This window comes from Mya arenaria, chromosome 2 (assembly GCF_026914265.1).
Source record: "Mya arenaria isolate MELC-2E11 chromosome 2, ASM2691426v1".
Classification (NCBI taxonomy): Eukaryota; Metazoa; Mollusca; class Bivalvia; order Myida; family Myidae; genus Mya; species Mya arenaria.
In genome coordinates this window covers 26908005-26927538 of record NC_069123.1, presented here as the reverse complement: position 1 = coordinate 26927538, position 19534 = coordinate 26908005, and the positions used below count along the sequence as shown (strand labels likewise).

At 38.8% G+C, this 19534-nt stretch overlaps 4 protein-coding genes and 1 pseudogene across 4 annotated transcripts; 3 read left to right on the top strand and 2 right to left on the bottom strand.

Moving 5' to 3' along the window:
• Positions 1-1749: 1749 nt before the first annotated feature.
• On the top strand, positions 1750-2875 carry LOC128241792 (uncharacterized; annotated as a pseudogene).
• Positions 2876-4094: 1219 nt separating this feature from the next.
• Positions 4095-6600, bottom strand: LOC128221070 (ADP-ribosylhydrolase ARH1-like). The gene has a single exon (XM_052929516.1). It carries the CDS (start codon positions 6541-6543, stop codon positions 5464-5466), a length of 1080 nt encoding a protein of 359 aa, XP_052785476.1. The 5' UTR covers positions 6544-6600; the 3' UTR covers positions 4095-5463.
• Positions 6601-6735: 135 nt separating this feature from the next.
• On the top strand, positions 6736-9483 carry LOC128221066 (uncharacterized). Its single transcript, XM_052929504.1, has one exon. The coding sequence runs from the start codon at positions 6923-6925 to the stop codon at positions 8075-8077; it is 1155 nt and encodes a 384-aa protein (XP_052785464.1). The 5' UTR covers positions 6736-6922; the 3' UTR covers positions 8078-9483.
• A 2400-nt stretch (positions 9484-11883) lies between these two features.
• Positions 11884-13895, bottom strand: LOC128203412 (uncharacterized). The gene is made up of 2 exons (XM_052904825.1): positions 13744-13895; positions 11884-13208 (listed from the first exon to the last, which is right to left on the bottom strand). The coding sequence occupies exons 1-2, from the start codon at positions 13767-13769 to the stop codon at positions 12044-12046; spliced, it is 1191 nt and encodes a 396-aa protein (XP_052760785.1). The 5' UTR covers positions 13770-13895; the 3' UTR covers positions 11884-12043.
• Positions 13896-14001: 106 nt separating this feature from the next.
• LOC128203404 (uncharacterized) lies at positions 14002-19405 on the top strand. The gene has a single exon (XM_052904815.1). It carries the CDS (start codon positions 14144-14146, stop codon positions 18959-18961), a length of 4818 nt encoding a protein of 1605 aa, XP_052760775.1. The 5' UTR covers positions 14002-14143; the 3' UTR covers positions 18962-19405.
• The last annotated feature ends 129 nt before the right edge of the window (positions 19406-19534 follow it).

Sequence of the window (19534 nt, the reverse complement as noted above, 5' to 3'; positions counted from 1 at the left end):
GCACACACATTCGCATGAGACAGCGTATGCATCAAACTACAACCCCACACATGAATGGATTTCATTTGAATGGCGTAAGATGTAAATAAAGGATAATTGTAAGAGATCTAGAGAACCTGGTTGATGACGGTGAGTCAACCTTCTGATTATGTGCTCACTTAAATCAGATCATCAAACTGTTCTGGTTTTGGATATTTAGGTTCAATACACATTAACAGCATTGCTGGCCCTGCCCCAACCCCGTAAAGGCCTAGTTTAAGCATTATATAAGTGACACCCCTTCCAATCCGTGTATAGTACACAACCTATATGTATTGATCTTTATCTTATTCGTCTTGTGCTGTTTATCAGATCTCCGACCTGAGTGACCATATACATGTATGTATAGTGTTAATATTTTTCTCTCAGTTGTTTGGCCAGGTGTCCTTCTCCCCATGTCTGGCATTCTAACTTTGTATTATTCTGCGAGTTTTGAATATAACACTTCCTTATCGGTTTAGCTTTTGTGTGCAACAACAGCGTTGTCCGTTACAATATTCAGAACCTTATCATCGCAAGTAGGGTAGTATGGCAGTGTCAAGTGAATGCATTCGATGCCGCATATTCTGTTAACTTATGCATGTATTCGAGATCCTGACTTGCAAAATTCCAAATCGCATTTTTTTATCCTAGAAAATCCCCCACAGCACTGAGAACCATTCTGCTTGATATGATTTCGTTTCCAACTTACCATCATAGCCATATTGTCAACGTTGCAGTTAATATTTCTTTACCTGTTTTACATGCAATATTGAGGCTACTTTACCAATGCGATGTACATGTTTATTGAAAAGAATATTTTAGCATTACACTTTAGGACGGAAGTAAAAGAAAAACTTTAACGAGATTGACCAACATATTACGAGCTGTATTTTCTGAAAATAATAATTAACAAGTAAGCCGGAAAATATTGTAAACATATTATATATATTGCGACATAGACTGCACTGTAGGGTGTATAAAGAAAGGATAATCTTAATACTTGTCCTCAAAATGTCAGTGAAGAAAAACGACATAGAAAATGAATCGAAAGTTAAAGCTAATTTATTATCGGCGGCCAGGAATGGACATTGGGCTGAAGTCTGGGGCATTTTAGGAACCCCTGATGCTCCGAGAAAGAGTTATTTGTTAAACGTTATACCTGAAAATAGACGATGGGGCGTTATTCACCAGGCTGTATACTGGCGTGAGACCACAGTTATTTTTACTATATGTTTCATATAGACACTAACCTGGCTTTTGACTTTATACACACCCCAATTGAAAAACAAGGACATGACATCTCTAGAACAATTCAAGACACAAAATATAATCACAAGAAAACACCATGTTGACCATTGACCCGACTGTCAAAATTGAGTTCAAATACATAACCCTTCCGCCAGGGAGTCAATCGGCTACAAACAACTAATTTTCAGACTTCCACAAGCTATGATTTTTCCAATATTTACATTGAAAACTATCAATTTCTGCAATAGAATGTCAAATTCAGTCAAGTTCTCTGCAAAAAGAACATTTTTTGCTTCTTTTTCATTCAATTTTAATAAAATATTGATACTTGAACACAAGCACTCTTTGTTTCTGTATTCACATCCGGATCTTGGTCAACGGGGGGCAGATAACTGTGGTCTTGAGCCTACTGGAGGAAACATGGCGTTTTGAGAAAAATATTACGCTTTAAAACATGCGACAAGAACACCAAAACAAAAGCCTGCACATCAGAATGCGGAGATACAAGCCGACAGACACCACTAGAAGTAGCTGTATCACATGGGTACATAGATATGAAGAACATAATTCGCAAGGATGGAAAAAATCTCACGGACACACTCGTCCAAACTTTCCTGAAGTATGAGTTTTATAGTGAACAGTGGGCTCTTGGTTTACTTTCTGTCACGTTAGCTGCATACAAAAACACATTCCACCCAAGCCCGATTGACCGAAGAAATAACATGGTTTCGATTCTTAAAGACGTATGGAATTCCATGCACAAATCAGAAAAAAGATGGCAGATTATTAGGGACATTGTGGCTGATTCCGTTTACATTGTATGCGAGGACAACAGTGACAGAATTAAGGCTACCGAAAGTTTACACGATTTCTTTCTTTCAATCATAAAAACATATACGGAAGAAGAGAACAGATTGTACACGATTCTGAGCATGGCATTAAGAAGACAGAGTCAAAGAAACTACTCCGGGGATGACCTTGCTATTGGCCCCTACGCCGTGGTTTTCCAGATGTTGTTGTTATTTGGGAGGAAGTTCCTAGAGAAAACCGCCAAACCTACCGCAAGATGATGCTTACACAACAGGACAGCGACAGGTACCAAGTAGGAACAAAATTCGTATGGCCTTCGGTTATATCGTCATCAACAAACCTAGAGAACGCTATGCCGTTTCCGACTTGTGGAGACGTCGGGGATAGATCTGTGATATTTACGATCGACAATAGCCTACCGAGCTCTTGGCAGCCGCGAAATATTGAAAAGTTTGCGACGTACAGGGAGCATGAAAGAACTTATCCAGCCGGTGCAAGGTTTGTTGTGACTGGAAGAAGGCAGAAAAATGAGGACACGCATGTGGCATTGATCCTTCTCGAGAAATAAAACACTAATAAAAGCAGTACCGAAAGCATTGAACATGTTTAACATTGTGACACGTTCAACCGACTCAAATTTTAAAGTAAATGCGAAAAAATCTGGTATGTGTAAATGTAACACATACTAGATTACACAGCAACAATCAACTTATATTTTAGCCACAATAATGCGCGTTTAGGGAACTTTTTTACATTTGGATATTCCTTTTTGTTCCTAAACGTCGCTAAAGGTATTTTTTTCATGTCAGCTACGACGTAATGCACTTACAAATTCATGGTCGTATAATGAATAAAAAATATTAGGTATATTGTATCCGAGCAAAATGCAGATACCACTGTTTGTTAAACATTGCATTTTGAAAATTGTATCAAGTAATTTAAATGAGAGCTGCGGCGGAATGCTATTTTGTGAACTGTTACGTCAGTACTCCGACATATCGTGTTTTTATTTTTCTTGAATTTGTTATCATAACATGCACAGATAAAGGTAGGTTTGAGAATGAACTTTTCAAGAGATTGTAAAACGAAGAAGTAAAAAAGCAGCCATTGAAATTAACAAATATCATCAGAAGAGAAACGTAGCATGATAGCGTGACTATGGATCTTGAAATATTTTATTATGTTATTGCCATCAATCTATATAAATACAGGTTCATTTGAATCCTTTTGAAACATTGCGAGATATGGCCCGAAAAAAGCACGGATTATAGCAAAAAAATAAGTTAACGGGGGATAAATAAAAGTTCATTTAGATCACAAACCCCTATTATGAAAAAATGGTTAAAGGGAGATAAATTAATAGATATGCATATGAATATGTTCTTGTGCACTACCTTCCCTTCATTGCCATCCATCTATATACAAGTTGTATTTCAATTCAATCACTAAATTTATTCACAAGGATGAGATGGACGGACGGATAAAGCGGAAACTTTATGTTCCCCTTCGGGAATCATAATTAGTCAAACATAATAGTTCTGCCAAGTCCTTAAACAGCTCAAAATGATATTGTTCGCAAAAAAAAAAAAAAAAAATCTTCGTATACAAAAACCTGATAAGTTCATCTGTTCGCAAATTTTCATATTTCCGTTCGAAAATTAATGTTTTATGGCCTAAACGGTTTACGAAAAATGCATAAAACATCAATTTTTGAACTTGAATATGAACATCTGCGATCTAATTTTTTGTCAGTAGGCTTATATAACTGGTTTCCATGCATTTTCGCACAAATTAGCTAAAGAACTTCAGCGAACACGTTATATATTACCTTTTTGGATGTGTTCGCTGAAGAGAACGCCGTATCCAAACCCTACCAGATTTCGTGACATTTTTATGTCACGCTGTTATTTCACTTGTATGCATTGTACAGACAAAATAGCTGTATCCTTAGGTTAATGAAGTAAAATGTAGTTCATAAACTCATTTTCAAAACCAAAAAACGCTTTAAAGATAGTTGATTTAGCATTTTAATAAATCATATTACAAGCATTCCTTATCTAGGTCATAGTTGTGTTCAAATTTAATCACGTGACACCAAGATTTTCAGAAAATACCCATGTGACCTAATGTTTATTTTGCTGTTATTTTTTCTATTTCGAATAATTAATAAATAACTAATAACAACTTTGGAATAAATAAATTGTTTTTACTTATCAAAAGGTATTTACAGCCTTACTGCAATTGGATTCAACTAAATGAACAATGTGAATCCGATGCTATAAATAGAATCCATCGACGTCATCATGGTCATGTGATTGCATTGCATCATCACACTCAATTGATTCTGGTTGACTTTACTATGGGGGTTACGCCATAACTTTAATGTGTTGTAAACATAAAAAAATACCAGCTTGAGTTTAATTTAAAGATGCACTCTTACTTCCAAAAGAGACTTAGCAACATTAATAATATTGTTTTAATATTTCAAAAAGGATAGATAAATGTCGTAAACAAAGGATCTTATGAAAGATACAGAGTTTAATTTGAAAGAAATGAGCAATAAACACGGTATTTCTACCTTATGGGACTATAGTAGTCCACAGTAAATATTTTAGCCTTCACCAATCATTTAATATTTCTGCCCTTTCTGTTATTAAATACACGGTTAAAATCTTGTTATCATTAATTAAAATGTTCCATAAATGCACTATTTTGTAAGTAGTTAAAGGTTTATGACTCAAAACTTGTGTTTGTTATACATGTGTATGTATTGTTTTTGATAAAGAGTGTCACTTTAACTTTGTAGGACCAGGAGATTAATTGAGATTGTGTGAAAGAAGTACAGGATGAATTTTATGCGTTTATAACATGTTTCCATTATTATTTGAAAAAAAAATAATCAGTGCTACCAGACGGAGTCAACACTCAATTCTCAGAATGGAAATACATTATTTTTGACTCCAAACATAAACACGATTAAACGTTTGACATCATTTAATTAACAACGAAATACTAGAACAACTTGGCCGAAAATATGACCATAAAGGCAAGAAAATCATAAGTATAAATAAGTACAGAAATATATGTAAATGTCGTGTCCTAAATGCCGTAGTACTTTCAAACCAAGAAAGTTTGAAAAATATATATGTGAATGCAGCACATTATATAAATATATAGCTAGGAAAAGGGGGTCGGTATTATTTAGTCATTGGGAAATATATCCGGCCGGGACTTAACTAAACTTAGAAATGACAAAGGAAATGGTAATCGCATGAGTGACTGCACACAAAGTGAAGTTCCCTATAATATAACATTTAGGCTGAAATGCAATACATAATACATGTAAGGTTTGTTTACAACTTAATATTAATACAGTACAGTGGTCTAAAGTTTGCTCAATGTTTGCAAAGATTTCCCAAGGTCCATCAGGATTCTGTTGAATTCAACATCTTTATAATTGTTACTGGGTACGCTATCAAACCCATACAACGCTCCATACCAGCATCCCGCGATCGCACCGGTAGTATCACTATCACCACCATGAAATATCGCTGTGTTGCAGAGTTGTCGCCAATCAGGACCACATCTTAAAATTGCGTCATAAGCTATCATTGGCGCATCATGTCCACTACTCCCCGCCCAGCCATTGAAGCTCAAAGAATGGTAGAAATCGTCCCTTGTTTCAACACCGTACTCTTGTGGAAAGCGAGCACCACTTATGCCATCTTCAATGCGTCGTAGATTTAAATAGCGTGCCCATGCTGTTTTAAAGTAGTTCCATTCTCGCATATTATCTCGAACATATTCATTCCGAGATTTTATATACTCTTGCGCACGGGGCAGAGTCTGCATCAAGCCATAACCCCACGCATGAATGTGTTTCCTTTGTATGGCATAAGATGTAAATAAAGCTGAAGCAAGGGATCCCAGATAACCTGTTGGGTGGTGATGAGTCATTCGTCCTGATTCTATGCTCACTTCAATCAGATCATCTAGCTGTTCTGGTTTTGGATATCTAAGTCCAATGCACATTGAACGCATTGCTGCCCCTGCCCCGCCTCCTTTATGATTAAACGGCAGCTTATATCCACCTGGTCTCCATGGATCTAGCAAGTGACATGCGCTCTCAGTTGTCGGTCCAACTGCCCTTTCCCCCATGTCCTGCATGCTAACTTTGTACTGTTCTGCAAGCTTTGAATATAATACTTCCTTATTGGTATCTCGTTTTTGTGCAACAAGAGCCTTGGCAGTTGCAATATGAAGAACCGTATCATCACTAGCAGGCCAGTATGGCAGAGTAACGTGAATGCTTTCGATGCCACCGATTCTTCTAACTTCTTTGTGTATCCTAGATCCTGACTTGCAAAATTCCCAATCACCATTTTTGTATCCAAGAGAATCACCGACAGCACTGAGAACCATTGCCGCTTGATATTTGTCTAGTGTCCCACTTAGCGCCGCCATATTGTAAATATTTCATTAAATAATATCTACATGTTTGCTTTATCAACCGTCGTTATATTTGGCCAGTTTCCCATTATAATGTCTATTTTCATTGAGAAGGAAAACCCAGTAGTTTTACATTTAAAACGAAAGTCATTTTCAGAAAATCTTCAACTGGATTTTATTGAACAAAAAATTACAAGTTGTATTTTCTAAAAACGGTTGTTTACCTATGCATGTAAATATAATTAACTGCAGCATTAATGATATGAACAATAAACTACGAGTTGTATTTTCTGAAAACGGTTGATAACGTTCGAATGTAAATATTATTAACTGCAAGATATTGAACTTATATAATGTGTACTCTTTATAAAAAAGGATAATCTAAATAATCAAAATGTCAGTGAAAAACGACATAGAAAATGAATCGAAAGTTATAGCTGATTTATTGACGGCGGCTAGGGATGGACAGTGGGATCACGTCTGGGGCATTTTAGGAACCCCTGATGCTCCGAGAAAGAGTTATTTGATAAACGTGATACCTGAAAATAGGCGATGGGGTGTTATTCACCAGGCTGTCTACTGGAGGAATCATAACGTTATGAGAAAAATATTAGGCTTTAAAACATGCGACAGGAAGGCCAAAACTAAAGCTTGCACATCTGAATGCGGAGATACAAGCCGACAGACGCCACTAGAAGTAGCTGTATCATATGGGTACACAGACATAAAGAGCATCATTCGCAAAAACGGAAAAGACCTAAACGACACACCCGTCCAAACCTTCCAGCTGTACGAGTCATACAATGAACAGTGGGCTCTTGGTTTACTTTCTGTCACATTAGCTGCATACAAAAATTCATTCCACCCAAGCCCGATTGACAAAACAAAGAACATGGTTTCGATTCTTGCAGATGTATGGACTTCCATGCACCAATCAGAAGAAAGATGGCAGACTATTAGGGACATTGTGGCTGATTCAGTTTACATTGTATGCGAGGACAACAGTGATAGAATTAAAGCTAGCAAAAGTTTACACGATTTCTTTCTTTCAATCATACAAACATACACAGAGGAAGAGAACTACATGTACACATTTCTGAGCATGGCCTTAAGACGACAATGTCACACAAATTACTCCGGAGACGACCTTGCTCTAGGGCCATACGCCGTTGTTTACCAGATGTTGTTGTTATTTTGGAAAAAGGTTCCTCGGGAAAACCGCCAAACCTTCCGCAAGATGATGCTGACACAACAGGACTGCGACAAGTACCAAGTAGGAACAAAATTCGTGTGGCCTTCGGTTATATCTTCATCTACAAACCTACAAAGCGCCGTGCCGTTTCCGACTTGTGGAGCCTCCGGGGATAGATCAGTGATATTTACGATCGACAATAGCACACCGAGCTGCTGGAAGCCAAGAAATATTGAAAAGTATGCAACGTATATGGAGCATGAACGAACCTATCCTGCCGGAGCCAGGTTCGTGGTGACTGGAAGAACGCAGAAGAATGAGGACATTCATGTGGCATTGAGACTTCTCGTCAAATAAAAAAAGACAATTTAAAATTCAGTGAATGTGTTTCACTTCGGGAAATTGTCAACCGACATGAATATAAAAAATATATGCAAACGAACCGTTAGTTAATTCTGATACATAATACTCCTTTTAGTTGTTAACTAGCTAGCGCTTATCATTTGTCAGATTATTGTAATTTGTGAATAAATAGTCGTGTTATGTCGTGTATTCATAAATATAGAATGATGAAAAATTGAATATTGGAATCCCAGTGATTGCACATATCACTAGGAAATCTAAGTATATATAAGCATCGTATTATCTTTAATATTTTTTGTTATCTTCACTGCTAATTGTTAGTTGCGGAGAAATGAGTTCCTGTACAAGCCGACAGACGCAAATGCAAGTAACTGTATCGTTTGGTTACAAGTATGTGAATAACATCATTCTCAAAGACGGAACGCACAACGTAAATTACTTGTTCCAACATTTCAACAGTATCAGTTCTTCAGTGAACAACGGACACTTGGGTTGCTTTCTGTCACGTTCGTATCCAACAAACATCCATTCAAACTAAGCCATTTTTATCCAAGAAATGACATGGTTTTAATTGTGAAAGATATATGAAATTTCATGCACAATTCTGAAAATAGATGACAGAGCATCAGGGACACTGTAGCTGATTCCGTTTCATTGTTTGCACGACCAACAGTGACATTATCAAAGCGAGCAAAACTAAACAAGAGCTATTTATATTGATCATACATACGTATACCGGAGAGGAGAACTATATGAACACGTTTCTGAAGATGGCTTTTAGACGACAAAGCCAGGCAAACTACTCTCCATCCGAAGATGATCTTTCTCTTGGCCCTAACCACGTGGTTTTCCAGATGCTGCTGCTGTTCTGGCAAGAAATACCTCGGTAAAACCGCCCAACCTACCGAAAGATGATGCTTACACAGCAAAATTAAGATAGCGAAAAAATGTAAAGAACAAAGTAGGAACAAAATTCGTGTGGCAATCGGTTGTATCTACAACTACAGCGCTGACAAAACGCTGTGCCGTTTCCGACATGCGGAACCTCAGTGGAAAAGACTGTGCTATTTACGATTGACAACCGCACACCGAGGTCCTGCAGGAGCTAGTTTTGCTGTGATTGAAAGAACGCAGAGGAGAGGGGACACGCATGTGGCATTGAAACTCCTCGAGAAATAAACCATATTATACAACACAACGGTGAATATGTTTCACTACGACATTTGAACAAACCGAAAGTGACTTGGAGTTATATAAAACTGAGTGTTTTTATGAATCATAAATACATGTACATGTGGCAATGACTGAAGCAGAGTTTATGTGGTGCAAATTTAGTTCTTTCCTTGTTTACGTTTTTGACATTGCTTGTTCCAGTTTTTTAAATAAATGTCTTCTTCGAATGCGTGTATATATATAATTCAAGTCCTGCTGAATCAGCTTATTGGCATAGAGACAAGCAATTCGTGTATTGATACCGACGATACACGAGTCCGATGAAGGTATGAAGACTTCTACATGTAATATAAAGTGTATAAACATTTCTTATACGGCTTATTATATTTGATAATTGTTAGTTCCAAATAAAAAATCATTTCAGTCTTAATACAGTTTCAAGTATAGGGGTTGTTTAATTGATCTGACATAATCTGAAGCCCTTTCAAAATGGTTTGTTCTATCAATAACATTCTTTTCCGGCATTATTGACAGTCGATCAACACTAACAAGAGACATAAATTAAGGATTGTAGGTCAAAACATATCGTAGACTTGCTGAGGTGTGCAGTTGTGGAACCCAATTAACCAAATACCAGTGATAAAAATACCCTGACATTGTATATATTTCTAATATGTTTTGTTCTTTATATCTTATACGCAGTATTTTCTGAAAATCACAGACATTTACATACAGTGGAACTTCCACCTCTCTATGAATAAATGTCTGTAAAACTAATCATTTTTAAAAAACGAGGCAGGTTTTTCCATATTCCCTTTCTAAAAATAGCTTCAAAATATAAATATTCTTCCAACATGTTGGACGTCGGATTTTCCATATGTTATTTTTAGATTCACGATCAAAACAAAGTGTTCAATATAAAATCTCGTGATTAAACGTTACAAAAGTAGAACTCAATAGTGGCTATATATATAAATAGAAGTTGGCATTGGGCCGATTCAGACCTTTCATAATAATAATAATAATAATAATAATAATATCTTTATTTTAAGAAGGTGACATATTAAGATCATGTACAAAACTACAGAATCTTATTTTCGATATGGCCCTCTGAAACAGAATGAAAATATGGCAAATAATCATAAGACAAACATGAAGACGATGCTAACAACGATGACGATGATGATGATGATTATAAGTATGCTGTTGATGCTGACGATAATGATGCATATGATGACATGATGATGATGTTGAATCAATATTAGACAGATACTCTCAGTTAAATATAATTATGAATAAAACATCACAATTTGTATAATCACAAGTTTCCTATGAGGTACTGTTTGACCTTTATTTTATACGTATTAAAGTTTTTTGATTCTCGTATTTCCAAAGGTATATTATTCCAAACAATTCTGCTGTAATATGTAAACGATGCTTTCATATAATTAGTACGAGGTCTAGTTTGTAAAACAATATCTTTGTGTGCCATTGATCTTAGCATATATACATTATTGTCTGAAACTGTTACTAATTCTGACATATATGATGGAGCCATGCTATTCAACGTATTGTAAACTAATACTGCTGCGTGGTATTTACATCTATCCGAGTAATTTACTGCTCTGTAGTACTACTAATATTATCACAGGTACTTTGAGACTTAGATATACGAGCAAACTATGCATTTTATCTTGATACCGAAGTATGAACAGTAAATGTGTTAAACAATTCAACGTGATTCCCCCACGCCATTTTATTCCGTTGTAACCGTCGGCCCGGGAAATAATGTCGTTTTCCTTAAACAATGGAATGACGTCATGTATAACTACTTCAAGTCGAATGGCGACAATACTTTTCATGATTTAAGGCGTGACTCACAATTTTACTCAAATATCAGTTTATATTACATTCTTCGATTAGGCTTATACTTTTAATATTGATGTTCATTCATAAATGTTGCGACAAGACAGTACTTATACACTAGTTTTACCCCAAGGGAACTCTTGTTTAAGGCGGTGCACGCAACATTTCGTAACAATGTTCATGCTAACGTCACGTCTGACGCAGATGTATTTTGACGTTCTATTGTCTGTTAGCCATTAACCGTGTTCCTCTTAACTGGGGCTCTGTAATTACTTCCCGCTGTTTAAGTTTCATTGCATTATTAGTCGTTATTTAATAGCAGCTATATTGGCAGTGTTATCTTTTAACGCGTTTTGTAAATCATGACTTTTCGTCTAAATGAGTGAAACATACTATAAGACTGGGCGTTGCCATTTTTGGCGTGGTTTCACAAGTGACCATGTGATTACCGCCTATAAAACAAAGGTTACGGCTGTGTCTTGTAAACAGAAAGCTTTTGTTATCAAAATAAACTTCCAAATTGAAGATTATAAGGTTTGTTTTTCAATCATAAAACTTCCTCTTGGTTTTGACAATACGCATTCGAAGGCGAAACGGCGCATGGGCAAATTCAAATTCATTCAGGCTTCTTCTGCCGCTTGTGCGAAGTATTTGTTAAAAAACATTTAATACTGGCACTTTTTACTATGTTTCATTGATTACAATAAAATATTTAAACATATTTACACAGTATGAAGACGGACAAATAACAAACCATAGACTAACAATTCAATAATATAATGATTCAATATTGCAACAATTAACATGCTTACCTGCAAAAAGCAACAAGCTAATTAATATTCATAATACAGGTTCGACAACACTTTTCGTACAAAACAAAGTTGCACCACAGCAAAGATTATTTCTGTTCCGTTGTCAATTTTATTTCCCGAGCAGTTTCAGCGAAACATTGACTTCTTCGTTTCTCTCTTGTCGATTGGTGACCAAGAACTTTGCTCCTGCAGGGTACGTTCTTTCTGTCTCTTCAAACTCTGCATGTGCCTCAATGTTTCGTGGTTGCCAAACACACGGCGTAGAGTTATCAATCGTAAATATGATAGCGATATCTCCGACTGGGCCTTGCGTCGGAAATGCGTGGGTGTGTTCATCTCGCACCGCGGATGAAACTATTGACTGCCAGACAAACCTTGTCCCCGGTGTATATTTATCCACGTCGCCTCTTCTAAGCATCATCTTTCGGTATGTGATTCGACTTTCAGCCGCTAAGTTCTTCCAGAAGAGGAGAAGCATCTGGTACATTACGCAATATGGACCCATAGCTAGGTCATCGCCGGTAGGGCAATAATGGTTCTCCCTTTGCCTTCTAAACGCCATGTTCAGGTAAGAGTAAATCGAGTTGTTTTCATTGGTGTAGGACCTTATGACTTGGCCAAAAAACGAGTCCATGTCGATGCAGCTCCTTATATCATCTGCTTTCTCAACCGAGACAGCGTAAACGGAGTCTGCCACCACCTCTTGAACAGCCTTCCAACGCCCTGCTCCACGACATATGTCGTTGAATACATCGGAGAGAATCGATAGAACCGATTTATTAGGGTCCACGGCTGTCGGATGAAACGCCTTCTTGTATGACGACAGAGTGACCGATAGCAAACAGAGTCCTTTATTGTCGCAGTAACCATCATATGGCTGGAACGTCGGGATATGTTGTTCTCGAACGCTGTTAAGCATATGGTTTTTCAAAATAACACTCATTGCTGTATATTTATACTTATTTGCGATTTCAAGGGCATTCATTCTCCCAGTGGCGCCGCATTCTGACTCACATTTCTTTGCTTTCATATCTGAATCGCACGATTTGAATTTTAGCAAAGTTCGAAGAATGCTCGGATCTTTCCAATACACGGCCTGATGTAAAACACCCCATCGACGATTTTGAGGGATTGCGTTTAAGAGGTAACTCTTTTTTGGAGCATCTGGTGTTCCAAGAATGGACCAAGCGACATCCCATTGTCCCACCTTAGCAGCATACACGAGCTTGTCTACATCATTGGCACATTTCTCGACATTATTTCCCTCCTTTTTGCTGAAATATTAATTCATCGTTCGTGTCATAAAAAGCAAACATTGAATGAATTGAAATGATCATAAAATAATAATAATAATAATAATAATAATAATAATAATAATAATAATAATAATAATAATTATGACAAATAATAATAATTAATAATAATAACAACAGCACTGAAAATAGTTAAAGGAGCTGTAGTAGAGGTAGTGGTAAAGGTTTTGGTAGCGATAGCAGTAGCAGTAGTTGAAATATTATATTTCGAATAAAAAGTATTAAATTACATTGGTAAGGATATATATTCTACTACAAGGATTACAAGAAACACGATACTAAAATCTTAAAGTCTGGTATATGAAAACAAAATAAAAACATTTGCGCAATGAGTATTTTCTCTGCCGGGTTACTTGGAAAAATGACATTCTATCCGGTAATGACTTGGTAAACTAAAACAATAATTGTAGTTGTTTATTGTTTATTCATATAAATTGAAACTATAAGTTATTAACTAAAATGAATCGCCAAAGATAAATTGTACATAAAGGATTACCTGCCGGGCACTTGAAACAACGACATGTTATCCAGTAGTGATTTGAAAAATTAAAACGACGCACAAAAGATTTATATAGGGTATACGTTTTGGTTTTCCTACACCTACTAATGTTCATTTTCTGAAAATATGCGCATGTTTACATTATATTTCACAATGTCAATGCACACAAAATACGCGGAAACCAAAAGTACTTTTGATTTGGTAGAGTTGTTATAGGCCTGCTTATTCAATGCTATTTTCTAAAACTAGTTGCATATAGAATAACTGCTATCTATAAACAAGCGATATTCTATTTTCATGGAAATTCATGTAATTGGAAAACCCGACATAACGGATAACTTCGACTGTTTCTATCAACACAACTTAAGAGAGTTCAACATTGCTGAATGGTGAAAATATGGAAGTTGTAGAGAACTCGGTAGATAGTGGACCGGCGCCGAAAAGTAGTGTGAACTTTGAAGCGGCTATGGTTTTAAGTGGTGTTGGTGACGCTCTCGGCTACAAGAACGGTCACTGGGAATTCTGCAGTTCAGGAACGAAAATACTAAATGAAGTTCGTAAAATGGGTGGTGTTGCTAGAATCAACGTGAAAAAGCCCTATTGGATCGTTAGCGACGATACAGTTATGCATATTGCTACTGGACAGGCTTTAATTGAAAATAGGCACGATGTAGTTTTGGATGAGCTGATAAAGAAGCTGGCAATAAAGTATAAGGGATGTATGTCTGATATGGTCGGAAGAGAACCGGGAATAATGTGCGAAGACTCGTGCCGTAAATTGGACCCTTGGTCTGCATTGGGCTGCCGTATCCCCTTTAATACCCGTGCTGGCGGTTGTGGCGCGGCTATGCGAGCAATGTGCATCGGTTTGAGGTACTGGAAATCAGATCAGTTAGACCAGCTCATTGCAGCCAGTATTGAGTCCGGCAGACTTACTCACCATCACCCGACGGGCTATCTCGGTGCCCTCGCTTCCGCTCTTTTCACCGCATTTGCTATTCAAGGGAAATTACCGTACGAATGGGGTGCAGAAATGATGACCATACTACCGAAGGCGAAAGAACATATCCGTTTGAGAAGCATTGAAGTGAAAAAAAACTTGGAATACTGGGATTTCTTCGAGTCTCGGTGGTGTGAGTACCTGCGTATGAGAAATATATCAGACGGCAAAAGTGAACCAGTATTTCCCATGATGTTTGGTGCAAAGAAAAGAGATCAGTTTTATACATATGTCAGTTTTGAAGATTGCGGAGGAAGTAGTGGTCATGATGCCCCTATGATCGCTTACGATGCCATTCTCGGGTGTAATGGCAATTGGATAGAACTATGCAATCGTGCTATGTTCCATGGAGGAGACAGCGATAGTACCGGTGTAATAGCAGGCTGCCTTTACGGCGCAATGTACGGATACAGCGGGGTACCGAAGAGGAATTACTCTGATCTTGAGTACAAAAAGGAACTGGAAACCATTGGACACAAGTTGTACAAGCTTAGTTTATTTGCTGAGGACAGTTATTCAAAAACATCTCCTGAGAACGGTGAAACGGGAAAAGATGCTGGGAACGATGATTCTGGAAAGTCTCTTGAGGTCGATGACACGGTAAAATTTGCTGAGAATGGTGATTTGAAAAAGTCTCTTGGGGACAGTGTTACGGGAAAGGGTTCTGGGGAAGAGGAATCGGTGAAATCTCCTGGGGACGGTGCTACTGCTTCAAACGATGATTCACTTGAGAACGGTGATACGGGAAAGTCTCATGAGGACGGTGGTACTGGAAGTATTGCTGGAGAAGAGGAATCGGTGAAGTCTCCTGGGGACGGTGCTTCTGCTTTGAACGATGATTCACGAAAGTCACTTGAGAAGGGTGATATGGGAAAGATTGCTGGAAACGATGATTCGGGGAAGTCTCTTGAGGACATTGTTACAGAAAATGTTCCTGGGAAAGATGATACGGGGAAGTCTAATGAAGACAGTACTAAGGGCAAGATTGCTGGGGACGATGATTCGGGGAAAGCTCTTGAGGATGGTGTTACGATAAAGATTCCTGAGAGAGAGGATTCGGGAAAGTCGCCTGTGGATTGTGATTCGGGAAAGATAACTGGGGACGATGATTTAGGAAAGTCTCATGAGGACGGTGGTACTGGAAGTATTGCTGGAGAAGAGGAATCGGTGAAGTCTCCTGGGGACGGTGCTTCTGCTTTGAACGATGATTCACGAAAGTCACTTGAGAAGGGTGATATGGGAAAGATTGCTGGAAACGATGATTCGGGGAAGTCTCTTGAGGACATTGTTACGGAAAATGTTCCTGGGGAAGATGATGCCGGCAAGTCTCATGACGACAGTACCAAGGGAAAGATTGCTGGGGACGATGACTTGGGGAAGTCTCTTGAGGATGGTGTTACGTTAAAGATTCCTGAGAAAGAGGATTCGGGAAAGTCGCCTGTGGATTGTGATTCGGGAAAGATAACTGGGGACGATGATTTAGGAAAGTCTCATGAGGACGGTGGTACTGGAAGTATTGCTGAAGAAGAGGAATCGGTGAAGTCTCCTGGGGACGGTGCTTCTGCTTTGAACGATGATTCACGAAAGTCACTTGAGAAGGGTGATACGGGAAAGATTGCTGGAAACGATGATTCGGGGAAGTCTCTTGAGGACATTGTTACAGAAAATGTTCCTGGGAAAGATGATACGGGGAAGTCTAATGAAAACAGTACTAAGGGCAAGATTGCTGGGGACGATGATTCGGGGAAAGCTCTTGAGGATGGTGTTACGTTAAAGATTCCTGAGAAAGAGGATTCGGGAAAGTCGCCTGTGGATTGTGATTCGGGAAAGATAACTGGGGACGATGATTTAGGAAAGTCTCATGAGGACGGTGGTACTGGAAGTATTGCTGGAGAAGAGGAATCGGTGAAGTCTCCTGGGGACGGTGCTTCTGCTTTGAACGATGATTCACGAAAGTCACTTGAGAAGGGTGATACGGGAAAGATTGCTGGAAACGATGATTCGGGGAAGTCTCTTGAGGACATTGTTACAGAAAATGTTCCTGGGAAAGATGATACGGGGAAGTCTAATGAAGACAGTACTAAGGGCAAGATTGCTGGTGACGATGATTCGGGGAAAGCTCTTGAGGATGGTGTTACGATAAAGATTCCTGAGAAAGAGGATTCGGGAAAGTCGCCTGTGGATTGTGATTCGGAAAAGATAACTGGGGACGATGATTTAGGAAAGTCTCATGAGGACGGTGGTACTGGAAGTATTGCTGGAGAAGAGGAATCGGTGAAGTCTCCTGGGGACGGTGCTTCTGCTTTGAACGATGATTCACGAAAGTCACTTGAGAAGGGTGATACGGGAAAGATTGCTGGAAACGATGATTCGGGGAAGTCTCTTGAGGACATTGTTACAGAAAATGTTCCTGGGAAAGATGATACGGGAAAGTCTAATGAAGACAGTACTAAGGGCAAGATTGCTGGGGACGATGATTCGGGGAAAGCTCTTGAGGATGGTGTTACGATAAAGATTCCTGAGAGAGAGGATTCGGGAAAGTCGCTTGTGGATTGTGATTCGGGAAAGATAACTGGGGACGATGATTTAGGAAAGTCTCATGAGGACGGTGGTACTGGAAGTATTGCTGGAGAAGAGGAATCGGTGAAGTCTCCTGGGGACGGTGCTTCTGCTTTGAACGATGATTCACGAAAGTCACTTGAGAAGGGTGATATGGGAAAGATTGCTGGAAACGATGATTCGGGGAAGTCTCTTGAGGACATTGTTACGGAAAATGTTCCTTGGGAAGATGATGCCGGCAAGTCTCATGACGACAGTACCAAGGGAAAGATTGCTGGGGACGATGACTTGGGGAAGTCTCTTGAGGATGGTGTTACGTTAAAGATTCCTGAGAAAGAGGATTCGGGAAAATCACCTGTGGATTGTGATTCGGGAAAGATAACTGGGGACGATGATTTAGGAAAGTCTCATGAGGACGGTGGTACTGGAAGTATTGCTGGAGAAGAGGAATCGGTGAAGTCTCTTGGGGACGGTGCTTCTGCTTTGAACGATGATTCACGAAAGTCACTTGAGAAGGGTGATACGGGAAAGATTGCTGGAAACGATGATTCGGGGAAGTCTCTTGAGGACATTGTTACAGAAAATGTTCCTGGGAAAGATGATACGGGGAAGTCTAATGAAGACAGTACTAAGGGCAAGATTGCTGGGGACGATGATTCGGGGAAAGCTCTTGAGGATGGTGTTACGATAAAGATTCCTGAGAAAGAGGATTCGGGAAAGTCGCCTGTGGATTGTGATTCGGGAAAGATAACTGGGGACGATGATTTAGGAAAGTCTCATGAGGACGGTGGTACTGGAAGTATTGCTGGAGAAGAGGAATCGGTGAAGTCTCCTGGGGACGGTGCTTCTGCTTTGAACGATGATTCACGAAAGTCACTTGAGAAGGGTGATATGGGAAAGATTGCTGGAAACGACGATTCGGGGAAGTCTCTTGAGGACATTGTTACGGAAAATGTTCCTGGGGAAGATGATGCCGGCAAGTCTCATGACGACAGTACCAAGGGAAAGATTGCTGGGGACGATGACTTGGGGAAGTCTCTTGAGGATGGTGTTACGTTAAAGATTCCTGAGAAAGAGGATTCGGGAAAGTCGCCTGTGGATTGTGATTCGGGAAAGATAACTGGGGACGATGATTTAGGAAAGTCTCATGAGGACGGTGGTACTGGAAGTATTGCTGGAGAAGAGGAATCTGTGAAGTCTCCTGGGGACGGTGCTTTTGCTTTGAACGATGATTCACGAAAGTCACTTGAGAAGGGTGATATGGGAAAGATTGCTGGGATCGATGATTCGGGGAAGTCTCTTGAGGACATTGTTACGGAAAATGTTCCTGGGGATGATGATGCGGGGAAGTCTCATGACGACAGTACCGAGGGAAAAATTGCTGGGGGCGATGACTCGGGGAAGTCTCTCGAGGACGGTGATACGGGGAAGAATTCTGAGAAAGAAGATTCGGGAAAGTCGCCTGTGGATTGTGATTCGGGAAATATGACTGGGGACGATGGCTTAGAAAAGCCTCATGAGGACGGTGGTACTGGAAATATTCCTGGGGATAATGTTTTGAGAAAGTGTTTTGGGGACGGTGAGACAGGACATATTGCTGAGGACGCTGTTTCTGAAAAGAATGATTCTGAAAAACAGTGGGAAAAGGAGGTTTAGTAATGACTGACGTCGATTTTAGAGGAATGTATTTTATCTGAATATACTGCGTCAGAGGCACAGGAGCTGGGGTTGCAGTAATTGCTTTCGAAATCCAATTCCCTTCATTGTTTTTACCTCTTATCGATAGTAGGATGTATTCCCTGAGTGATGACTGTTAAATCGGATTGTGTAAGAATGTCTAAGGATGTATGGTGCTTGAACGTTTTGTTTGATTTTAAATGGTTCCCAACGATTGTACATCGTTGAGTTCATTGTAGTTACCATTGTACATATCAAAATATATCAATTTTTAATACATCAAAGATCAAAGAACTGGTCACAGTATTGATATGATTGTAACATAGTTGTCATTGTTCGTAACATTTGAGTTTATGATCCGTATGCTTCATATTCAGTCTTGTCGTGTTGTTATTAGACCCGAATAAATTATTTTGAATGATAGTACAATTATATTTTTTTAATATATAATTTTTATTTTTATCATTGATATTATGTATTGAAGGTGTGAACCATCTACTCTCGTTCATTACAACATGTATTTTCAGACCTCCTTGCTTACTTAAAAAACGT